This window comes from Nycticebus coucang, chromosome 5 (genome assembly GCF_027406575.1).
Source record: "Nycticebus coucang isolate mNycCou1 chromosome 5, mNycCou1.pri, whole genome shotgun sequence".
In the NCBI taxonomy this organism is placed as follows: domain Eukaryota; kingdom Metazoa; phylum Chordata; class Mammalia; order Primates; family Lorisidae; genus Nycticebus; species Nycticebus coucang.
Window position 1 is genome coordinate 134,342,823 of NC_069784.1, and position 21,464 is coordinate 134,364,286.

At 45.4% G+C, this 21,464-nt stretch overlaps 2 protein-coding genes and 1 non-coding gene across 3 annotated transcripts in view; 1 reads left to right on the forward strand and 2 right to left on the reverse strand.

Moving 5' to 3' along the window:
• Positions 1-19,069, forward strand: ACAT2 (acetyl-CoA acetyltransferase 2). Its single transcript, XM_053592251.1, has 9 exons — positions 1-555; positions 1,282-1,416; positions 4,107-4,288; positions 8,078-8,195; positions 15,336-15,479; positions 16,013-16,135; positions 17,184-17,338; positions 18,179-18,289; positions 18,715-19,069. Exons 1-9 carry the CDS (start codon positions 207-209, stop codon positions 18,883-18,885), a joined length of 1,488 nt encoding a protein of 495 aa, XP_053448226.1. The 5' UTR covers positions 1-206; the 3' UTR covers positions 18,886-19,069.
• TCP1 (t-complex 1) overlaps positions 18,989-21,464 on the reverse strand; it is an 11,703-nt gene continuing 9,227 nt past the window's right edge. The window contains exons 9-12 of the mRNA XM_053592247.1: positions 21,309-21,432; positions 20,608-20,800; positions 19,973-20,136; positions 18,989-19,275 (exon numbers count right to left, since the gene is read on the reverse strand). Of these exons, the coding sequence (XP_053448222.1) occupies positions 19,059-19,275; positions 19,973-20,136; positions 20,608-20,800; positions 21,309-21,432 (698 nt within the window). The 3' untranslated portion in view covers positions 18,989-19,058. The remainder of the gene's footprint in view (positions 19,276-19,972; positions 20,137-20,607; positions 20,801-21,308; positions 21,433-21,464) is intronic.
• Positions 20,931-21,061, reverse strand: LOC128587028 (small nucleolar RNA SNORA20). The gene has a single exon (XR_008380461.1). It is a non-coding gene; the product is annotated as a small nucleolar RNA SNORA20 (small nucleolar RNA).

The following is a 21,464-nucleotide window of genomic DNA, read 5'->3' on the forward strand; positions in this document are numbered from 1 at the left end:
AAAAAGACACTTCAGAATAGTCCTCAGTCCTGCCGTTGGCAGGATTCCCATTCAAGATTCTCGCCAGTGGGACTCAAGTACTAAGCGAGATAGTCTTTTGTCACCTCCCCCTTTACTGTTTTGAAAAACATTAAGATTAAAAAAACGACAAACGATCCCCCGCTGCCAAATGTTAGGAGAGTCCAGAGAAAGGGTCTTGAGATAGCATGGGTGTGTCTACACGCAGCTCCCGGATCCCTCGGCCCCCGCCGCCCTCAGCCTTCCGGCCGTTCTCCCCGGACGCCCCGGCCCCAGCCCCTGCCTTGCCCAGGGAGCGCCTGGACCCCCAGGACCACTGCCGACCCGGCCTCGCGCCTGCGCACTGTGGGCCGCGCGGAGGCCGGGGGCGGGGCGGCCTTAGGTTCCGCCCACCGGCGCGGCTGGAGGGGGCGAGAAAAAGCTTTGCCTCACTTGCAGGCAGCGCTGAGCCGACAGCAGCGGGAGACGCGGTTGCGGGCAGGATGAGTGCAGTCTCGGACCCTGTGGTCATCGTCTCGGCGGCGCGGACCGTGATAGGTGAGTGGCCGGCGGGCACCGCGCAGTCTGAGCCGTGGGCCAGTCCAGCAGGAGCTCCGAGAGGCAGACTTGGGTGGCGTGCGGGGAGAAGGCCGGCCTGGCCCGGCCGCAAGGATCCCCCAGCGGGGATTCTCCGGGGATCTGCTCTGCACTTCCCCAGGTCGGGTGCGGCAGCCCCGCCTTTCCTCGCCAGGTGGGTCCGCTCGGCCCGTCGTGCTCGGATTGGCTCCCGGCGTAGCGCCACCGCGCCGCCCTTCTTCCCCATTGGTAGGCGTGGGGAGGCTTCTCTCGCGTAGGCGCATGATTGGCCAGCCCCGGGAGGCGCCATCCGTCCGCCCGGTGGTCGCGGGGCGGGGCTGCTCTGTGGCTTGAGCCAGGTGGCAGTGCTGCAGATCAAAGAGCAGTTCGTGGTCATTGACTCCACCGCTCAGTGCCCCAGAGATTTGAAAGCCCTTGACCTGTGGCTCCTTTGGCAAGCATGGGGCAGCCTCCATTCCCACGGCTTCGGGGAAGTAGCTGGGGTCTGGCGGTGGCATCTGTCCGGTCTTCGGCGGCTGCGATTTGTGTCGCTTGCCGCGCCCCTTGCCCAGACTAACTGGCGTGGGAACCTGTGGAGCGGAGAGGGCGCCGCCGCCTTGCGGGGGGTCTTTCCGGCCTGCGCTGGGCGGCGCGGCGGGGTGTTCTGCGCTGCCCTCGGGTCTCAGATGTCCGCTGTCTCCCGTACAGGCTCCTTCAATGGTGCCTTAGCTACGGTTCCTGTCCAGGATCTGGGCTCGACTGTCATCAAAGAAGTCCTGAGGAGGGCCACTGTGGCTCCGGAAGACGTGTCTGAGGTCATATTCGGACATGTTTTGGCAGCAGGTAACTCCTCAGCGACCTCAGGCGAGGTCAGGTTTCTTAGAAACAGCCCACTCACGCAGGCGCTCACTGGCACCTACATGTTGCCTTTATCCTTTCGCTCAGAGTTCCCAGTGTTAGAATTCCTCCGGTGGCCTTTCCTCATGGCCCTGTCAATAGCTTCTGTCTAGCTTAGACTCGGCCTCTTTATTAAGAAAGCAAAGTTAATTATTTTCTTTACGGGGGGGGGGGTGGCATGTCGCCTGGGCTGGTGTCGAATTCCTGGGTTCAAGCGATCCTCCTGCCTCATCCTCCTGAGTAGCTGGGACTAAAGGCTCCCACCTCTGCCAGCAAGGCTCAGCTTCTGTAGTGTGATTTTCCTGAATGCACCTAGGCCGCTGACCTAGTAATACACTGCATTTTCATTCTTTAGAAGCAGGGCCAGCTTAATGCATAGGAGTATATGCGTGGTTCTCCATATTCTCCCAAAATGTCATACATTCAGTAAAAATGTAATGAATTCCTACAGTCTCCTGAGCATCACTCACAAAATTAAGAAAAATGTATTGAATTCCTCCTAAATTCATTGTTGCTTAAAAAACAAGGCTTATATAATATTAACATCTTTATTAACTTGTGTCCTGTGAGTTTAATTTACAACAAATATTAATAGTCTGTCATTTTAATAAATATATGCTTTTGCATATATTATTTTTTCTTTTCCTTTTTTTTTTTTTTTTTTTTGTAGAGACAGAGTCTCACTGTACCGCCCTTGGGTAGAGTGCTGTGAGTCACACGGCTCACAGCAACCTCTAACTCTTGGGCTTACACAATTCTCTTGCCTCAGCCTCCGGAGTAGCTGGGACTACAGGCGCCCGCCACAACGCCCGGCTATTTTTTTGTTGCAGTTTGGCTGGGGCTGGGTTTGAACCCGCCACCCTCGGCATATGGGGCTGGAGCCCTACTCACTGAGCCACAGGAGCCGCCCTTTTTTTTTTTTTTTTTTAGGGTATCTGTCTATTGCCCAAGCTAGAGTACAGCTATCTGATCGAAGCTCCCTGCAGCCATCAAGTCCTGGAATCAAGCAATCCTCTCGCTTTAGTCTCCCAATAGCTTGTACTACAGGCAGGCAACACCACACCCAGCTAATTAATTTTTTTTTTTTTGTAGAGACAGAGTCGCATTTTACCCTCCGTGGAGTGCTGTGGCATCACAGGGCTCATAGCAATCTCCAACACCCGGGCTTAGGCAATTCTTTTGTCTCAGCCTCCCAAGTAGCTGGGACTAAAGGTGCCCGCCACAACGCCCAGCTACTTTTTTGTTGCAGTTTGGCCCAGGCCGGGTTTGAACCTGCCACCCTCAGTATATGGGGCTGGCACCATACTCACTGAGCCACAGGCGCTGCCCTAATTTTTAAATTTTTTTAGAGAGAGGTTCTCATTGTGTTGCTCAGATTGGTCTCAAACTCTTGGCCTCAAGCAAATCCTTCTTCCTCAGCCTCCTAAGTCTCTGGGATTATAGGCACAAGCCATAAGGCTGGCAGCATATGCAGTAGAATCTCTGTAAATTGACCACTCAAGGGACTGTGCCAAACTGGTCAACATACAGAGATAGTCAACATAAGGAACTAGGCTGAGCTCGGAAGTTCGAGACCAGCTTGAGCAAGATTGAGACCCCATCTCTAAAAAAAAAAAAAAAAAAAATAGCTGGGCCTTACAGTAGGTTCCTGTAGTCCCAGCTACTTGGGAGGCTGAGGCAAGAGGATCACTTGAGCCCAAGAATTTGAGGTTGCTGGGAGCTATGATGCCATGCACTCTAGTGAGGGCAACAAAGTGAGACTCTGTCTCAAAAAAAAAAAAGCCTGGGCGGTGCCTGTGGCTCAGTGGGTAGGACGCTAGCCCCATATACTGAGGATGGTGGGTTCGAACCCTGCCCTGGCCAGCTAAAACAGCATTGGCAACTGCAACAAAAATAGCCAGATGTTGTGGGGGGCTCCTATAGTCCCAGCTACTCAAGAAGCTGAGGCAAGAGAATCGCTTAAGCCCAAGAATTTGAGGTTGCTGGGAGCTCTGATGCCATGCACTCTAGTGAGGGCAACAAAGTGAGACTCTGGCTCAAAAAAAAAAAGCCTAAGTTACACCCTGTGTTTATGTCACAGGCTTTTTTTTTTTTTGGAGACAGAACCTCAAGCTGTTGCCCTCATAGCTCACAGCAACCTGGAACTCCTGGGCTCAAGCAAGTCTCCTGTCTCTGCCTCCCAAGTAGCTGGGACTACAGGCGCCCACCACAATGCCTGACTATTTTTTGGTTGCGGCCATCATTGTTGTTTGACAGGCCCGGGCTGGATTCAAACCCGCCAGCTCAGGTGTATGTGGCTGGTGCCTTAGCCACTTGACCCACAGGCGCCGAGCCTATGTCATAGGCTTAACAGTGCTTATTCATGCCCTGTCAAAAGATGAGGATGACAGTTCTAAGGTATTAATAACTGCTAAGTATTTCATAGAAAGCACATACCTATGAAATACTTAGCAGCACAAGGCCTTGTGTCTTCAAGGGCTAGGCTGTGACAGGTGGAGAATGTAGACTGGCCTATCCTCTTTCAGGAACTTACAGAAGTGGCAGGTGACCTACTTTGGCAATTTTGCATGAACTTTCACCCTTACATTTTGTCTTTCTCCTTGATTGCCAAGAGACCTCTGTGTTCCTTCTTGCAGGTTGTGGACAGAACCCTGTAAGGCAAGCCAGTGTGAGTGCAGGAATTCCCTACTCGGTTCCAGCGTGGAGCTGCCAGATGATCTGTGGGTCAGGCCTAAAAGCTGTGTGCCTTGCAGCCCAGTCCATAGGGATAGGAGACTCCAGCATTGTAGTTGCAGGAGGCATGGAAAGTATGAGCAAGGTAAGGCCTTGACAGAGATGGCTGTCCTTGACCTCTCTCTGAGAAACTCATGTCTGCTACAGCAGAGTAAACTGATGGGTATCAGAGCTGGAACCAGTCAAGAAACCAAAATAGATGCACCCTTGTGCTCCACCTGAATGTTAATTATTCTTCAGTCAAGATGGGAAATTCAGGTTGATGAAAAAGCCTATCAGCCAGTGTGATTGGAAGAGAATATTTTCTTTCTAAACTGTTATTAATGAAGCATAAAATATTTAAGCATTAAGCCCATAATGTTAGTTTGTTGGGGTTGTTTTTGTTTTGTTTTTTTGAGACAGAGTCTCACTATATTACCCTCAGTAGGATGTTGTGCTGTCACAGCTTACAGCAACTTCAAACTGTCAGGCTCAAGCAATTCTCTTGCCTCAGCCTCCTGAGTAGCTGGGACTACATGTGCCCACCACAATACTCAGCTATTTTTAGAGGCAGGTCTCGCTCTGGCTCAGGCTGGTCTCCAACTCATGAGCTCAGACGATCTGCCCACCTCAGCCTCCCAGAGTGGTGGGATTATAGGCGTGAGCCACTGCACCTGGCCGGTTTGTTGGTATTTTTGGTTTTAAATTTCTTTCTCATTGTGAGGAAAAGGCAAAAACAAATGTTGCCCCTTGCCTTTCTGTACATGAGTAAGAGGGCCCCAGAGACCAGACTGTGCTAAACTTCACAAGCTATGAAACATGGGAAAGAAGACCACTGAGGAGTGCCCTTCTCCAGTAGGTTTGCTGGACAGGACTTGTTTCACCACATTCCATCCCTCAAAGCAGCACAGCCTGCTTCCTAATGAGGCAGCTCAGGCTGTCACCTGGGAATTCCCTCATTGGAGGCTGATTCAGGCCAGCCCTTGCTGAGGCTTAGAAGGAGGCACGCTGAAGGTAACAAGACAATCAGTGATTCTAGTAGAACCATACTAATATCTGTGTAGTACTTTACCAGGTGCTTTTGTACATGCGCTTACAATAGCCCATATACAGCAGGTGATATTTCCATTTAACAGGGAAGGAAACAGGCCTAGAGCCAGCATTCAAATGCATCTTTTCTAACTCCAAGTGAATACTCTTTTATTCTTTTTATTTTTTTTAAGACACAAAGTCTCACTTTGTCTCCCTCAGTAGAGTGCTGTGGTGTCACAGCTCAGAGCAACCTCCAGCTCTTGAGCTTAGGCGATTCTCTTGCCTCAGCCTCCCAAGTAGCTGGGACTACAGGCGCCCACCACATTGCCTGGCTATTCCTTTGTTACACTTTGGCCGGGGCCAGGTTTGAACCTGCCACCCTTGGTATATGGGACTGGTGCCCTACCTCCTGAGTCACGGGCACTGTCCATTTTTTTTTGAGACAGAGCCTCAAGCTGTCAGTCTCCCTGGCTAGAGTGCTGAGGCATCACAGCTCACAGCAACCTCCAAATTCTGGGTTTAAGCAATTCTCTTGGCTTAGCCTCCCAAATAGCTGGGACCCCAGGTGCCCACCACAACATCCGGCTATTTTTTGGTTGTAGTTGTCATTGTTGTTTGGCAGGAGTGGGCTGGATTTGAACTCGCCACCTCTGGTATATGTGGCTGGGGCCTTAGCTGCTTGAGCTACAGGTGCCAAGCCCCTTCTATTCTATTATAGTTACTATTGAGTTGGTGCAAATTAATAGCAGCCCCTACTCAGAAACCCAACCACATCAGTTAATTAGGCAACTTGATTATTCTCATTACAGACATTACATCTCCTATTAAAATAAGTAACACATTGTTAGCATTACTTAAGCTGCTGGATGAGTTCTTCATATAAGAAATATTTAGTTGCCTTTTTGAAAAGAATAAATGAGATTTTTAAGGAAATAGGACACAGAATGGATATTTGAGGGAGAATTAGAAGTGGATAGGTAGGAGAATAACGGGTTCCAAGGAGTAGTCTGCTTAATCCAGGGCCTTCATATTTGGCCTGAGGAGCTGTTGCCCCTGCCCCACCCCAACCCCATCCAGGTTCACCTGCCCACTGCCCAAGAGAAAGACAAGATCCAGAGACAGCAGGGTTCATGGCAAACAAAGGGTTTATTCCAAGGAATGCCAAGCAAGGAGACAGGAGAAATCTCTCAAGTCTGCCTTCCCGAGAATTGGTGGGGGGACAGGGTTTTTATTTTATTTGTTTATTTTTTTTGAGACAGAGTCTCAAGCCGTCACCCTAGGTTGCTCAGAGCAACCTTAAACTGTTGGGCTCAAGTGATTCTCTTGCCTCAGTCTCCCAAGTAGGGAGATTGGGCTCAAGGAACTACAATCACCTGCCACAACGCCTGGCTATTTTTTGTTGTTGTTGTTGTAGTTGTCATTGTTGTTTTAGCTGGTCAAGGCCGTGCTCAAACCTGCCATCCTCCTTGTATGTGCCCAGTGCCCTGCCGACTGAGCTACGGGCACCACCCATGGGGCCAGGGGTTTTTTTTTTTGTTTTTTTTTTTTTTGCAGTTTAGGCCGGGGCTGGGTTTCAACCCGCCACTCAGGCATATGGGGCTGGCGCCCCACTCTTTTGAGCCACAGGCGCCGCCCTGGGACAGGGTTTTTAAAGACAGTTTGGTGGATGGGCGGCGCCTGTGGCTCAGTCGGTAAGGCGCCGGCCCCATATACCGAGGGTGGCGGGTTCAAACCCAGCCCTGGCCAAACTGCAACCAAAAAATAGCCGGGTGTTGTGGCGGGCGCCTGTAGTCCCAGCTACTCGGGAGGCTGAGGCAAGAGAATCGCTTAAGCCCAGGAGTTGGAGGTTGCTGTGAGCTGTGTGAGGCCACAGCACTCTACCGAGGGCCATAAAGTGAGACTCTGTCTCTACAAAAAAAAAAAAAAAAAAAAAAAGACAGTTTGGTGGGCACAGTGTTAGGCAATGGGGTCTATTAATTGGCTGGTTTGGGGATGGAATCAGCAGTTCATTGGTATGGGCCACTGTCTGGGTGGGTCAGCTTATCTACTGAAATGCAGTTCCTTGAGCCTGAATGGGTCAGTCAATCCATTGGAATGCAGAACCTGGAAGATGTCTCAAAAGCTAGCCCTAGGTTATGAATAGGTGATATTTACCAGAAAAGTTTAAAAATCTTTACAACTATCAGCTGTGCCCTCTAGCATTGCAATTATAGAGCAACAATGGGACAGTGACTATTATCAAGTAAATGAGGTGACAGTGGCTGATTTTTATTATTATTTTAGCTAAGCCCGTTCCTTCACAGAGTTTGATTATTATCATTATTTTAGCGAGGCCTGTTGTTTCACTGAGTTTTGGTTGCCTTGTTTTTTTTTTTTTTTTTATTGAGACAGAGTCACATCCTATCCCCTGAGCAGAGTGCAGTGGAGTCATGGCTCACTGCACCCTCACACTTGGGCTATGGGCGTCCTGCTATCTCAGCCTCCTGAAGCCGCTGGGATTATAGGTGCTTGCCACAGCACCAGCTGGTTTTTTTCATTTTTTTTCATGAGTCAGCGCTCTTTCTTGCTCAAACAAGTCTCAAACTCCTGAGCTCAAGCAATCCTCCCACCTCAGCCTCCCATAGGGCTTGGATCACAGGTGTGCGCTCCCAAGCCCGACCTTCACCAAGTTTGGGGCCATTACTCCAGCTCTCACCTTGCACTCCTCCATCAGTCTGTATGGCTGGTTTCAGAGCTGGAACTTGGGAGGCCTGCAAAGGAGGGTGGACAAAAACTGAGGAAAAACTAGATAGTTCTGAGTAGGATTCCAGGGCGATGACTAATTACAACCAAGCCTAAGTCCATTTGTATTTCTTGTTTCTAGGCTCCTCACTTGGTTCACCTGAGAGCAGGAGTGAGGCTCGGGGAGACGGCGCTAGCTGACAGCATCCTCTGTGATGGTCTCACGTGTGCATTTAACAGCTATCATATGGGTGTTACTGGTAAGGCAAATACAGCTGAAAACCTATTAAATTTAAAAAGATTGAAAAAAATTATATAATAATCTGCTTATTAGGTGTTTTCCTCATTATGGTTGGAGACCAAGTCTTTTTTTTTTTTTTTTTGAGGCAGAGTCTCAAGATGTTGCCCTGAGTAGAGTGCTGTGACGTCACAGCTCATAGCAACCTCAAACTCTTGGGTTTAAGCAATTCTCTTGCCTCAGCCTCCCAAGTAGCTGGGACTACAGGCGCCCGCCACAATGCCTGGCTATTTTTTTGTTGCAGTTGTCATTGTTGTTTAGCTGGCCTGGGCTGGGTTTGAACCCACCAGCCTCGGTGTATGTGGCCGGCACCCTACCGACTGAGCTATGGGCACCGCTGAGACCAGGTCTTGAATATTTTAGTATGTTGACGGGACCCAGTTTCTCCTTAAAGTGAGTTTTCTCTCTCTATTTTGTGCATCCTTGATCACCAGAGAGAGAAGTGGGAGGTGCCTCAGAGTTCTTCTGGATCAATCTCTTCATTATGCCAGACAGGTCCCACAAATAGTGGTTCTGTGGCAAAGGCAATATCAGAGATAAACTAGTTATTTCTGGTATCTAACTTTGTGTTGTTCACACTACACAATTATTCTTCTGGAAGGTTCCTGTGGTTTAGGTTTACTGGAAAAGCAAATGGAATATCAAAAGAACTCATGTCTTTACTGCATATGAATGTAAAACTTAAGAAATAGACATTTAATTTTAGAGTTAAAGAAAAACCATGAGAAATTAAGCACCTTGTTCAAATGCTTGTAGCAATGGCTCTGGACTATAATATGTATAAATCACTATGAAAAAGGTAATGGGGAAAAGGTCAAGATTCCAAGAAGAGGGAATAGTGTATGCAAATGTAAGGAAGGAGAGAAGGACTTCGAGATGTGGGAAACAGAAGCTCAAGGCATCTCCATCTCCATCACTACCTGCTCTCCGGGAGAGCCACAGTAGAGAAGGCTGAAGAGCACAGGCAGACTGGGAAGGTACCATGTGCCAAGCTAGGGTCTTACTTTCCATAGCACCTGGGCCAGAGTCTCCCAAAGTGTGATACTCAGACCAACTGCTTTAACATCACCAGAGGTAGTCTTTAAAGTCTGAGTCTATCCCAAGATGTTACAGGTTGAATTGTGTCCAACTCACCAAAATTCATTATGTTGAAACCCTACTCCCCCTCCCGGTACCTCAGAATACGACTGTTTGGAGCTGGGGGCCTTTAAAGAAACACTAGGTTAGAATGAGACCACTGGAGTGGGCCCTCACCCAATGTGACTGATGTCTTTATAGAAAGAGGAAATTTGGACACATACCAGGGATGTGTGCACTCAGACACGAGACCCCCTAAGGACATAGCAACAAGGCAGACATGTGCAAACCAAGAATAGAGGCCTTCTCTTTTTCTTTCTTTTTTTCTTTTTTAAGAAACAGAGTCTTCCTCTATTGTCCCAGCTGGAGTGCGAGGTTTAAATCATAGCTCACTAGAGCTGAGAGGCAAAAGAAACCTGACTTGCTGACATCTTGATTTTGGGCTTCCGGCCTCCAGAATTGTGAAGAAAACACATCTCTCTTGTTTTTGTTTTATTTTACTTTATTTATTTATTTTTGAGACACAGTCATACTCTGTCACCCTGGGTAGAGTGCAGTGGCATCATCCTAGCTGACAGCAACCTTAAACTCTTAGGTTCAAGCGATCCTCTTGCCTCAGCCTCTCATGTAGCTGGGACCACAGGCACCTGCCATGACACCTGGCTAGCTTTCCTATTTTTAGTAGAGATGGGGTCTTGCTCTTGCTCAGGCTGGTCTTGAACTCTTGAGCTCAGGTAATCTACCCGCCTCAACCTCCCACAGTACTAGGATTACAGGTGTGAGCTACCATGATGGGTATATCTCTTGTTTTGTTTTTTTTTAGAGGCAGTCTCACTATGTTGCCCTCAGTATAGTGCCGTGGCATCACAGCTCATAGCAACCTCCAACTCTTGGGCTTAAGCAATTCTCTTGCCTCAGCCTCCCAAGTAGCTGGGACTACAGGTGCCCGCCACAACACATGGCTATTTTTGTTGTTGTTGTAGTTGTCGTCATTTAGCAGGCCCAGGCTGGGTTTGACCCTGCCAGCTCCAGTGTATGCGGCTGGCCCCCTAGCTGCTGAGCTACAGGTGCTGAGCCATATCTCTTGTTTTTTTTTTTTTTTTTTTTGTAGAGACAGAGTCTCACTTTATGGCCCTCGGTAGAGTGCCGTGGCATCACACAGCTCACAGCAACCTCCAACTCCTGGGCTTAAGCGATTCTCTTGCCTCAGCCTCCCAAGTAGCATATCTCTTGTTTTTTAAAAAATAAATAAATAAAAGGACTCAAGCATGATAGAGTAATTGGTAATGACTAGATTTCCTAATATAAACAATCACAAAACTGTCGAAATATATCTAACAACTCTTTTCGAATTTTGGCTAACAGTTATGAAAGACTGAGATCCTTCTTGGGTGTGGGACACTACTATTAGAGGGACTTTACCCAGCAAATGCAAGCAGTGTAACCTAGCTCCTTGTACCCTCAATGATTCCCCAAGAATAAAAAAAAAAAAAGACAAGGTGGCCTCTGTGGCTCAAAGGAGTAGGGTGCCGGCCCTGTATGCCGGAGGTGGAGGGTTCAAACCCAGCCCCAGCCAAAAAAATGAAAAAAAAAAAGGAGACTGAGATACTTGAGAGACGGGAAAGCCCCACTGTCACTGGCTTTCTACTTGCAGCACTTTCCAAACTGTGGTGTAGAGAGGTAAAACCCAAACAGGAAACTGTGTTTTATTTTATTTTATTTTATTTTATTTATTTATTTTAAGATAGAGTCTCACTTTGTTGCCCTCAGTAGAGTGCCGTGGTATCACAGCTTACAGCAACTTCCAACTCTTGGCCTTAAGCGATTCTCTTACCTCAGCCTCCTGAGTAGCTAGGACTACAGGCTCCCACCACAATGCCTGGCTATTTTTTGTTGCAATTCTCATTGCTGTTTTAGCTGGCCGGGGCCAGGTTCGAACCCACCACCCTTGGTATATGGGGCCGGTGCCCTACTCACTGAGCCACAGGTGCTGCCTACCATGTTGTAAATTATTTGGAGAAGCAGACGATTTGCGGCTGCTGAGATGGGCTGCAATTTGTGGGGCAGAATAAGGGAGAAGCAAGCGACAAAAGGAGTTCCACGAATCTGCAAAAGGGTCCCTTTGGTCAAATACTAAGCTATGTATGTTCAGGGCAATACCCTACAAGGCCTAGAAAAGCTGGTAGGGAGCCGTGAACTCAATGGAGATTTCATAGATTGGTAGGAGATAGAGGGGTTCTGACCAACCAGAGAAGAGACCTCTAGGACTGTCCAGTGATATTTCAGAAAGACTACAGTTTGGGAGGCTGCTCTAGCTCTAGAGTAAGGGCTATTCTAGACCTAAACTAATAAGCTTAAAAGTAAGCCCCCTTCTAGCCAGAGCAAGAGCAAACCCCATCTCTACTAAGAATACAAAACAGGCAAGAGGATTGCTGGAGCCCAAGACTTGGAGGTGGCTGTGAGCTATAAGTCCACCACAGTACTCTACCCAAGGCCGCAACTTGAGACTCTGTCTCAAAAAAAAATAAAAATGCTCCCAAAGGATCAAGACAACCTGCTAGTATAGTAACTGCTTGTGAGAAAAAATTCATACTCTCGAAAGATAATAAAATCCAGGCTGGGGTGGCTCATGCCTGTAATCCTAGCACTCTCGGAGGCCGAAGTGGGTGGATTGCCTGAGTTCACAGGTTCGAGACCAGTCTAAGCCAGAGCGAGACCTCTGTGAGCTATGGTGCCATGACACTCTACCGAGGGCGATAAGGTAAGACTGTTTCAAAACAACCAAACAAACAAAAAATCCAGGCTGGGCACAATATAGCTCATGCCTACTATAATCCTGGCAACTCTGGCAGGCTGAAACGGGAAGATCACTTGAGCTCAGGAGTTCAAGACCAGCCTGAGCAAGAGCAAGACCATGTCTCTGCACTGTACTGTAGCCCAGTAACACAGTGAGACCTTGTTTCAAAATAAAGTAAAATCCAACTGTCCAACATTATGGTAACATCCAACATCCAGTAAGAATTTTCATGGGCGGCGCCTGTGGCTCAGTGAGTAAGGCGCCGGCCCCATATACTGAGGGTGGCCGGTTCAAATCCCACCCTGGCCAAACTGTAACAACAACAAAAAAAATACCCAGGTTTTCTGGCGGGCGCCTGTAGTCTTAGCTACTTGGGAGGCTGAGGCAAGAATCTCCTAAGCCCAAAAGCTAGAGGTTGCTATGAGCAACATTATGGTAATATCCAACATCCAGTAAGAATTTTCATGGGCGGCGCCTGTGGCTCAGTGAGTAAGGCGCTGGCCCCATATACTGAGGGTGGCCGGTTCAAATCCCACCCTGGCCAAACTGTAACAACAACAAAAAAAATACCCAGGTTTTCTGGCGGGCGCCTGTAGTCTTAGCTACTTGGGAGGCTGAGGCAAGAATCTCCTAAGCCCAAAAGCTAGAGGTTGCTATGAGCTATGTACCGAGGGTGACTGAGTGAGAAGTGGGAAAGTGTAATCCATAACCAGTTAAAAAAAAGAAAGAAAAAGCCCCAACAGTGAATAGAATCTGATCCTTACAATAACAGATATTGAAATTAAATAATGACTTTAAAGGTGCTAATTTAAAGAAAAACATTTGAAGAAAAATATGATCTTAATAAAGGTACACATAGGGAAATCTCATCAGTAAAGGGGAAAATAGAATGAGAACCAAATGGAAATTAACAGAACTACAAAGTAAATAATCCCAAATGAAAAGTTCACCAGATGGCCTTAACAACTTGGAGACAGAAAAAAAGAGTCAGTGAATTTGAATACAGAGCAGTATCTGTAACCTGAGGAACACAGAGAAAAAAGCTTGAGAACAAGTGAGGAGAGCATTAGTGCCCTGTGGAATACCTGGACTACCGTCCATGGGAGAGGAGTGTCAGAAAGAAGAGAGAGAATGAAGAATAAAAAAAAATTGAAGAAATAATGGTTGAAAAATTTCCAGATTTGGTGAAAAAAGAAGTTCAAATACCAAGAAGGATAAGAAAAAAATTGCACTTGGCTTGATGCCTGTGGCTCAAGCGGCTAAGGCGCCAGCCACATACACCTGAGCTGGTGGGTTCGAATCCAGCCCGGGCCCGCCAAACAATGATAGCAGCAACCAAAAAATAGCCAGGCATTGTGGCGGACGCCTGTAGTCCCAGCTTCTTGGGAGGCTGAGACAAGAGAATCGCTTAAGCCCAGGAGTTGAAGGTTGCTGTGAGCTGTGACACCACAGCACTCTACCCAGGGCAACAGCTTGAGACTCTGTCTCAAAAAAAAATTCTGGTTGACAACTTTTCCTTCAGTCCTTTTGTCTTCTGGCTTCCATTGCTTCCAATGAAATACCATCTGTCTTTATACTGTTGTGCCTCTATATGTAAATATTTGGTTTTTACTGGTTGATTTCTATATTATTTTTATCCTTACTTTTTCAGTTTTACAACAATTTGTCTAGGTGCAATTTTTTTCCTTTTTTTTTTTTTGAGACAGAGTCTCAAGCTGTTGCCCTTGGTAGAGTGGCAGGCTGTGGCATCACAGCTCACAGCAACCTCCAACTCCTGGCCTCAAGCAATTCTCTTGCCTTTGCCTCCCAAGTAGCTGAGACTACAGGTGTCTGCCACAATGCCCGGCTATTTTTTGGTTGTAGTTGTCATTGTTTGGCAGGCCTGGGCTGGATTTGAACCTGCTAGCTCCAGTGTATGTGGCTGGCACCCTGGCCGCTGAGCTACAGGTGCTGAACCGTCAACCAGAATTCGACATCAAGTAAAAATGTACTTCACAAACTAAAATTCAGCTGGGCGTGATGGCAAGCACCCACAGTCCCAGCTACTTGGGAGGCTGAGGCAGGAGAATTGCTTGAACTCAGGAGTTTGAGGTTACTGTGAGGTAGGCTGACACCATGGTGCTCTAGCCTGGCAACAGTGAGACTGTCTCAAAAAAAAACCAGAAAAACAAAAAACAACAAGATAGTCTGAAGAAACGTTACAGATAAAGGGAAAGTAAAGAGGTTGATGGTTATATGCAATGCATCTTGGATTGAATAAAGGAGTTGTAAGGATATTCTTGGGACAATTATCCAAGAATTTGAAATTTGAAGTGAAGGATTAGATAATACATGGATCCATGTCTAATTTCCTGATTTTCATAACTGTGCTTATGTAAGAAAATAACTTTGTCATTTAGAAATGTATACCAAAATTAAAATTTAGGGTGAAAAGGGCATTATAATTTCCAACTTTCTTTCAAATGGTTCAGAAATAAAATATTAAAGCAAAAAGGGGCAAAAATACACCCAGGTGCTATGGCTCCTCCCTGTAGACCCAGGTATTCTGGAGGCTGAGGCAGGAGGATTGCTTGGGCACAGAAGCTTACTGGAGCCCAGGAGTTTGAGGTTGCTGTGAGTTAGGCTTAATGCCATTTCTCTCTAGTCTGGGGCAAGAGCGAGCCTCTGTCTCAAAAAAACAAAGGGCTCTGCACTCATAGCACAGTGGTTACAGTGCCAGCCACATACACCAAGGCTGGCAGGTTCAAATCCAGCCCTGGCCAGGTAAAAAATGACAACTGCAATATAAAATAGCTGGGCATTGTGGCAGGTGCCTGTAGTCCCAGTTACTTGGAAGCCTGAGGCAAGAGAATCACGTAAGCCCAAGAGTTGGAGGTTGCTGTGAGCTGTGACGCCATGGTACTCTACCGAGCGTGACATAGTGAAACTCTGTCTCAAAAAACAAACAAAAAAAAACCCCTAAAAGTTTACAATTATGTAGAAAGGAGAGAATGAAGAAAGAAAATGGCTGAGAGTCGCTTGTAATGTTTCTAAATCCATTGCCAGTGGCAGTTAGGACCACCCCACATAGAGCATTGCTCCTTAGTACACCTGTGAGCCTGTTACTATGTGTACTCAATGTTTGGTTAAACGTGGACAATTCGAACTTCCAAAAGCCAGTCTGTTAACATGTTGGTTCTTTTTTTTTTTTTTTTTTTTTTGGTTCTTTATTTTTTTCCTCTTTTCCAGCTGAAAATGTAGCAAAAAAATGGCAAGTGAGTAGAGAAGATCAGGACAAGATTGCAGTTCTGTCTCAGAACAGGACAGAGAGTGCACAGAAAGCTGGTCATTTTGATAAAGAGATTGTACCAGTTGTTGTGTCTTCTAGAAAAGGTGAGTATGTAAATTACAATGGTTTAAATATCAGCCTATTTATAGGTTAACATTCAAAACAATTATGGGAATGTTTATAAACTGTATCTTAGTTATGTTTCTGAAGTCGCAAAGGTATGTCTTGGATATATGAATGTGTAGGAGGGTTGTTTATGGACCACCATACTAGGGCGAATTGTGCCAGCATCGGGAAATTCTTGATCCTGGAGTGTCCATGACTGCTATGCACACACTGCAGGTTTCACGAGTAGACTGGAGCATTGGCTGACCTGTTCCCTGTATAGGCTAACCATTACATTACTTCCTGTTGCTTCTGTGTGCATCTCACATCATTTCCACAGGGTGGATCTTTTGGGGTCACTTGCTAATATACAATATTCAAGTTCTGTTATCCATAACTGACATTTCTTATGTCCAGTCTATACAAGACTGACTTTGAGATATGAATCCTATTTCATGTGTAAGAACATCATTCCTAGCACACTCATTTCCACCTCTGTACTAATCTGGGTATTTGGTTTTTTATTTTTCAGGCCTTATCGAAGTTAAAACAGATGAGTTTCCTCGCCATGGGAGCAACATAGAAGCTGTGTCCAAACTAAAGCCTTATTTTCTTACAGATGGGACAGGAACAGTAACCTCAGCTAACGCCTCAGGTTAGATTTTCTGACAAGCATTTTTGGGGAAAATTCTACTTTCTGCAAGGTCTTTTTATAAATTTTGATTATATAGAAAAAAAAAATTTTTTTTTTTTTTTTTTAAAGGGACAGTGTCTCACTTTATCATCCTTGGTAGGGTGCCGTGGTGTCACACAGCTCACAGCAACCTCCAGCTCCTGGGCTTAGGTGATTCTCTTGCCTCAGCCTCCCAAGTAGCTGGAACTATAGGCACTCACCACAACATCCAGCTATTTTTTTGTTGCAGTTTGGCTGGGGCTGGGCTTGAACCCGCCACCTTTGGTATATGGTACCAGCACCCTACTCACTGAGCCACAGGTGCCGCCCTAAAAAATTATTCTTAAAGCTCAGCTTAAGGAAAAAGGTTTTCTCTGTATTTGTTCATTGACATAATACGTCCTGAAACCGATATTGCTCCTTGACATCCCAACTAGTCATTCAAATGAAGGAAATTAAGGAACTCATTTATGTACCTTTGTATTTTTCCAATTTCCAATACTTCTTATTGAGACCTGGACTTACTTCATTTTCTTAAAAATCTCCCCTCCTCTATTGCTGTAACCTTGCCTTTTTTTTTTTTTTTTTTGAGACAGGAGTCTCCTTCTGTCCTGGGTAGAATGTTGTGGCATTATCAGAACTCACAGCAAGCTCAAACTATTGGGCTCAAGCAATTCTCTTCCCTCAGTCTCCCAAGTAGCTGGGACTACAGGCATCTGCCACAATGCCCCAGTATTTTGTAGAGGCAGGGGTCTTGTTCTTGCTTAGGCTGGTCTCCAACTCCTGAGCTCAGGCAATCCACCTGCTTTGACTTCCCAGAGTGCTCCGCCATTTCTCTGGTTGGAATGTTCTAGGGCTAATTTCATACCATATTGCCAGACTTAACTGTTCTTAACTACACTGTGAAGTCTGTTTAATTGTAACAAAGGCTTTGCCAAGATATAACTCATGTCCTAAGGTGGAAAATAAAGTAGCCACAGATATGTAACTGGTTAGTGAGCGTTACAGCAGCTAGTCACTCTTTTTACAGGAATCAACGATGGAGCTGCTGCTGTGGTTCTTATGAAGAAGTCAGAAGCTGTTAAGCGTGGGCTTACACCATTAGCACAGATAGTTTCCTGGTCACAAACTGGCGTGGACCCTTCCATTATGGGAATAGGACCAGTTCCAGCCATAAAGCAAGCTGTGAGTGACCTGTTCTATCACTTTGTTAATGTTCTGGGATCACAGCAATAACCTACAATTTGGTATTAACTCCTCCCTTCTAAACTTTTGCTTAGATTTTTTTTTTATTCTTTTTTAAGAATTTTATACATTTTTTGAGACAGTCTATGTCGTCCTGGGAGAATGCCATGGAGTCATAGCCCACAGCAACCTCCAACTCTGGGGCTTAAGTGATTCTCTTGCCTCAGCCTCCCAAATGGCTGAGACTACAGGCGCCCACTACAGTTCCTGGCTGTTTTTTTGTTGTCGTTGTTTGGCAGGCCCGAGCTAGGTTTGAACCCGCCAGCCTTGGTGTATGTGGCTGGCACCCTAGTCACTGAGCTTAGATCTTTCAACATCAAAATACTGTGATTGTGTTTTGTTTCCTGTCAGGTTGTAATTCCTGTTTTTTTTTTTTTTTTTGCAGTTTTTGGCTGGGGCTGGGTTTGAACCTGCCACCTCTGACATATGGGGCGGCACCCTACTCCTTTGAGCCACAGGCACCGCCCTTCCTGTTCCCCTTTTTATGAAAAATTTTTTTCCCCTTGAGAGTCTTATTCTGTCGCCCCGGTAGAGTGCTATGGTGTCATCCCTCACAGCAACCTCAAACTCTTGGGCTCAAGCAATCCTTAAGTCTCTTGAGTAGATGGGACTACAGGTGTCCGCCACATCCAGCTGTTTTTTCCATTTTCCACTTTTAGTAGAGATGGGTGGTCTTGCTCAGACTAGTCTGGAACTTCTGAGCAAGTGATCCACCCACTTGGCCTCCCAAAGTGCTAAGACTACAGGCTGATTTCTTAGGTCTATTAATCTTTCCTTTAGGTTGCAAAAGCCGGTTGGTCACTGGAAGATATCGATTTATTTGAAATCAATGAAGCCTTTGCAGCCCTGTCTGTTGCAATAGCTAAAGAACTTGGATTAAACTCAGAGAAGGTAAAGATGAGCAAGTATTCCTGGGGAGAGCTTGCCAGTGAATTTCACAGTGCAATCTTACGATCAAAAATAGTATGTAATTAGCTTCCAGGTGTTGGCCATTTGGGACTCAGATTTGTGTGGTTTTTTTTTTTTTTTTTTTGGCCTGACATTAAAAAAAAAAAAGAAATGACATTAGTTTACTTCAAACATAAAAAACACACTTTTGATTTTTAAAAGTAATTTTTTAAACCAAGGAACAAGGTTAAAATAAAGGTCAGGAATGGATTTCACTAAGCTGTGAATTTATTTCTAAGTTAAAAATGAAAACTGACTTTGAAAAGGTAGCTTACTTATACTAACACAAGGGAAAAGACAAGTTTACGATTTTAAATTATCCACAGGAAAAAAAAAGCAATCTAAGATAAATCTTTTCTCCCCCTTAGATCAACACTCAAGGAGGGGCTATAGCTTTGGGCCACCCTCTTGGAGCATCTGGCTGCCGAATTCTTGTGACCCTGTTACACACTCTGGAGAGAACAGGCGGAACCCGTGGTGTTGCGGCCCTGTGCATTGGGGGTGGGATGGGAATAGCAATGTGTGTTCAAAGAGGATAAACTGTTTAAATTCACTTGAAACTTCATTTTTCTTATAACATTTTATGTGAAATCAGGACCAACGTGAGGAAGGAAACCATCTCCTATGTGAACCTAAGTTGATAGCTTGCTGTACTTTTAATGTGTAATACTCAAAGATACAAGACAAATTGTTATAAATAAAAGACATCAAATTAATCATCAAGGGCTCCAGAGTGAACAGCATCTTCATAACCTCCATGTTTATCATCTTTACTTTCTGGATGTAACTTAATAAGATCATCAATTCGCAGAATGGTAATTGCAGCTTCTGTTGCAAATTTCAAACTCTTAACTTTAACTATGGTTGGTTCAAACACACCAGCTTGTTTGTTGTCTCGAGGTTTACCATTAATCAAATCAAGACCAATCCTGTAATTAATAAAAAGAATATTAAATGGCCACTTACAAGTTGATTAGGTCACCTATTAATTCCAGCGATTCCATTCAAATGTTAACCTTGAGAAATGCTGGGACCTTCTAAGTTAGATAAAAGCAGCACACTGAGTTGCACAAAAGCCTCACAGGGGTCCTCAAACTTTTTAAACGGGGCCAGTTAACTGTCCCTCAGACTGTAGGGAGGGCCAGACTGTAGTTTAAAAAGAAAATGGAAACAAAAACCATCACACCGCCTCATGTGGCACGTGGTCATGTGGCACGCGGGCCATAGTTTGAGGGCCCCTGGAAGAGGATTGCTTGAGAATGGCTACTAATCATCCTAAAATCACCTCACCTAATACCCCATGAGACCTTCGATACGTCAATGACTATCCAGAAAAGGAGGGAAAGGCTAGGAATTAAGAGTTCTTAACATTACACCAGTGCTAATGATCATTAGTCATCATCCCTTGAATCAGAGTGAAAGAATACTTGCTGTAATGTATTTTATGTAAAGTATTTGAAATAAGTCCGTTATTACATTTGCTAGCCTATAGTGGACTAGAATCCTTTTTAATGCTACTATTTTCCAAAGGTCTAGAACAGAGCTAAAAAGCTACTTACCACCAATGTTAAAAAAAAAATAGCTACTACCAATGATATATAAAGGACAGGGAAATTGTATGCTTACCATTTTAGATTTTTACGCTCTGGGTTAACTTGAGCCTCATTATGAAAAGCTCTTAGCTTTGCAACCAGATCTGTGGAGTCCTGGGCAGCATTAACTGCCAGCGTATTAGGAATAACAAGAAGAGACCTTGCAAACTCTGCAATAGCCAGCTGTTCCCGAGACCCCTAAGACAATGAGAAAACAATTAGATACCTTCCCAAATGGAAAAAAAGTAGAAGCCCACAGCAGCAGCTAAGGTTTCAATGAGGTATATTAATAAAGTGGCAAAGATTATCTCTCTTGCCCTTCTATAAAACAAGTAACTTGGCTCGGTGCCTGTGGATCATGCAGCTAAGGCACCAGCCACATATACCTGAGCTAGTGGGTTCGAATCCAGACCAGGCCCTGCCAAACAACAATGACGGCTGCAACCAAAAAGTAGCCGGGTGTTGTAGCGGGCGCCTGTAGTCCCAGCTACTTGGGGAGACAGTGGCAGGGGAATCGCTTGAGCCCAGGAGTTGGATGTTGCTGTAAGCTGTGATGCCACCCAGGAGTTGGAGGTTGCTGTGAGCTGTGATGCCACAGCACTCTACCCAGGGCAACAGCTTGAGGCTCTGTCTCAAAAAAACAAACAAAAAAAAAGTAACTCTTCTTACCATGCTGGTGGCGTAGTTTTCAAGGTATATGGAAAGGGCTGCTTCTACAGCACCCCCACCTGGAACCACGGATTTTGACTCCAAAACTCTCTTCACTACACAAAGAGCATCGTGTAAAGAACGCTCCATTTCATCACACATGAAATCATTTGCCCCACGTAAGATAACTGATGCAGATGTACGAGCTTTAGTGCTATTAAAAACAAAAAGCGAAATTCTTAAAATGCTATTTTTGTAAAGTAAGTGTACGTATTAATTCACTGCCAAGTGCCCTTGATTAAACACTGCTTACGGAGAACACTGAGACCATACTATGCCCAAAACAATGTCTAGTCCATGCAGAAAAGATGAAAATGGTTATTTCATCTCAATTTACAATGGCCCACTATTATTTTATCCCATGCGTATAACTGCTCATATCATTGTAAGACTATGGCAGCAAATAAATGGGAAAATCTATTTTTACTCAAAAAATGTGTATAACTTTTCAATTCAGAAAGTAGCTCCTAGCCAGTCATGGTGGCTCATGCCTTTAACCCTTTGGAGGCTGAAATGGGTGGACTGCTTGAGCTCAGGAGTTTGAGACCAGCTTCAACAAGAGTGAGACCCATCTCTACTAAAAACAGAAAACTTAGGCAGGTGTTGATATCTACCCACAGTAAGAATGAGGCTATCTCAAAGAAAAAAAAAGCAGCTCTTACTTTTTGATTAAGATCAGTTCATCATCACAAATTCTCTCTTGTACTACCTCTTCTGCTTGTCCCAACATTGCAGCTTCAAAAGTTTCCTCACCTTCCAAATTGGCCAGGGTTGACAGAATAGTTGCTATTAAGAAAGTTAAAAGAGATCTGTAAATA

Excerpts from the sequence above, each read along its gene's own strand:
- ACAT2 (XM_053592251.1), top strand. The coding sequence starts at position 207 with ATGGGTGTGTCTACACGCAGCTCCCGGATCCCTCGGCCCCCGCCGCCC. Across the intron at positions 1,417-4,106 it reads CGGACATGTTTTGGCAGCAG|GTTGTGGACAGAACCCTGTA; the intron begins GTAACTCCTCAG and ends TCCTTCTTGCAG. Across the intron at positions 8,196-15,335 it reads CTATCATATGGGTGTTACTG|CTGAAAATGTAGCAAAAAAA; the intron begins GTAAGGCAAATA and ends CCTCTTTTCCAG.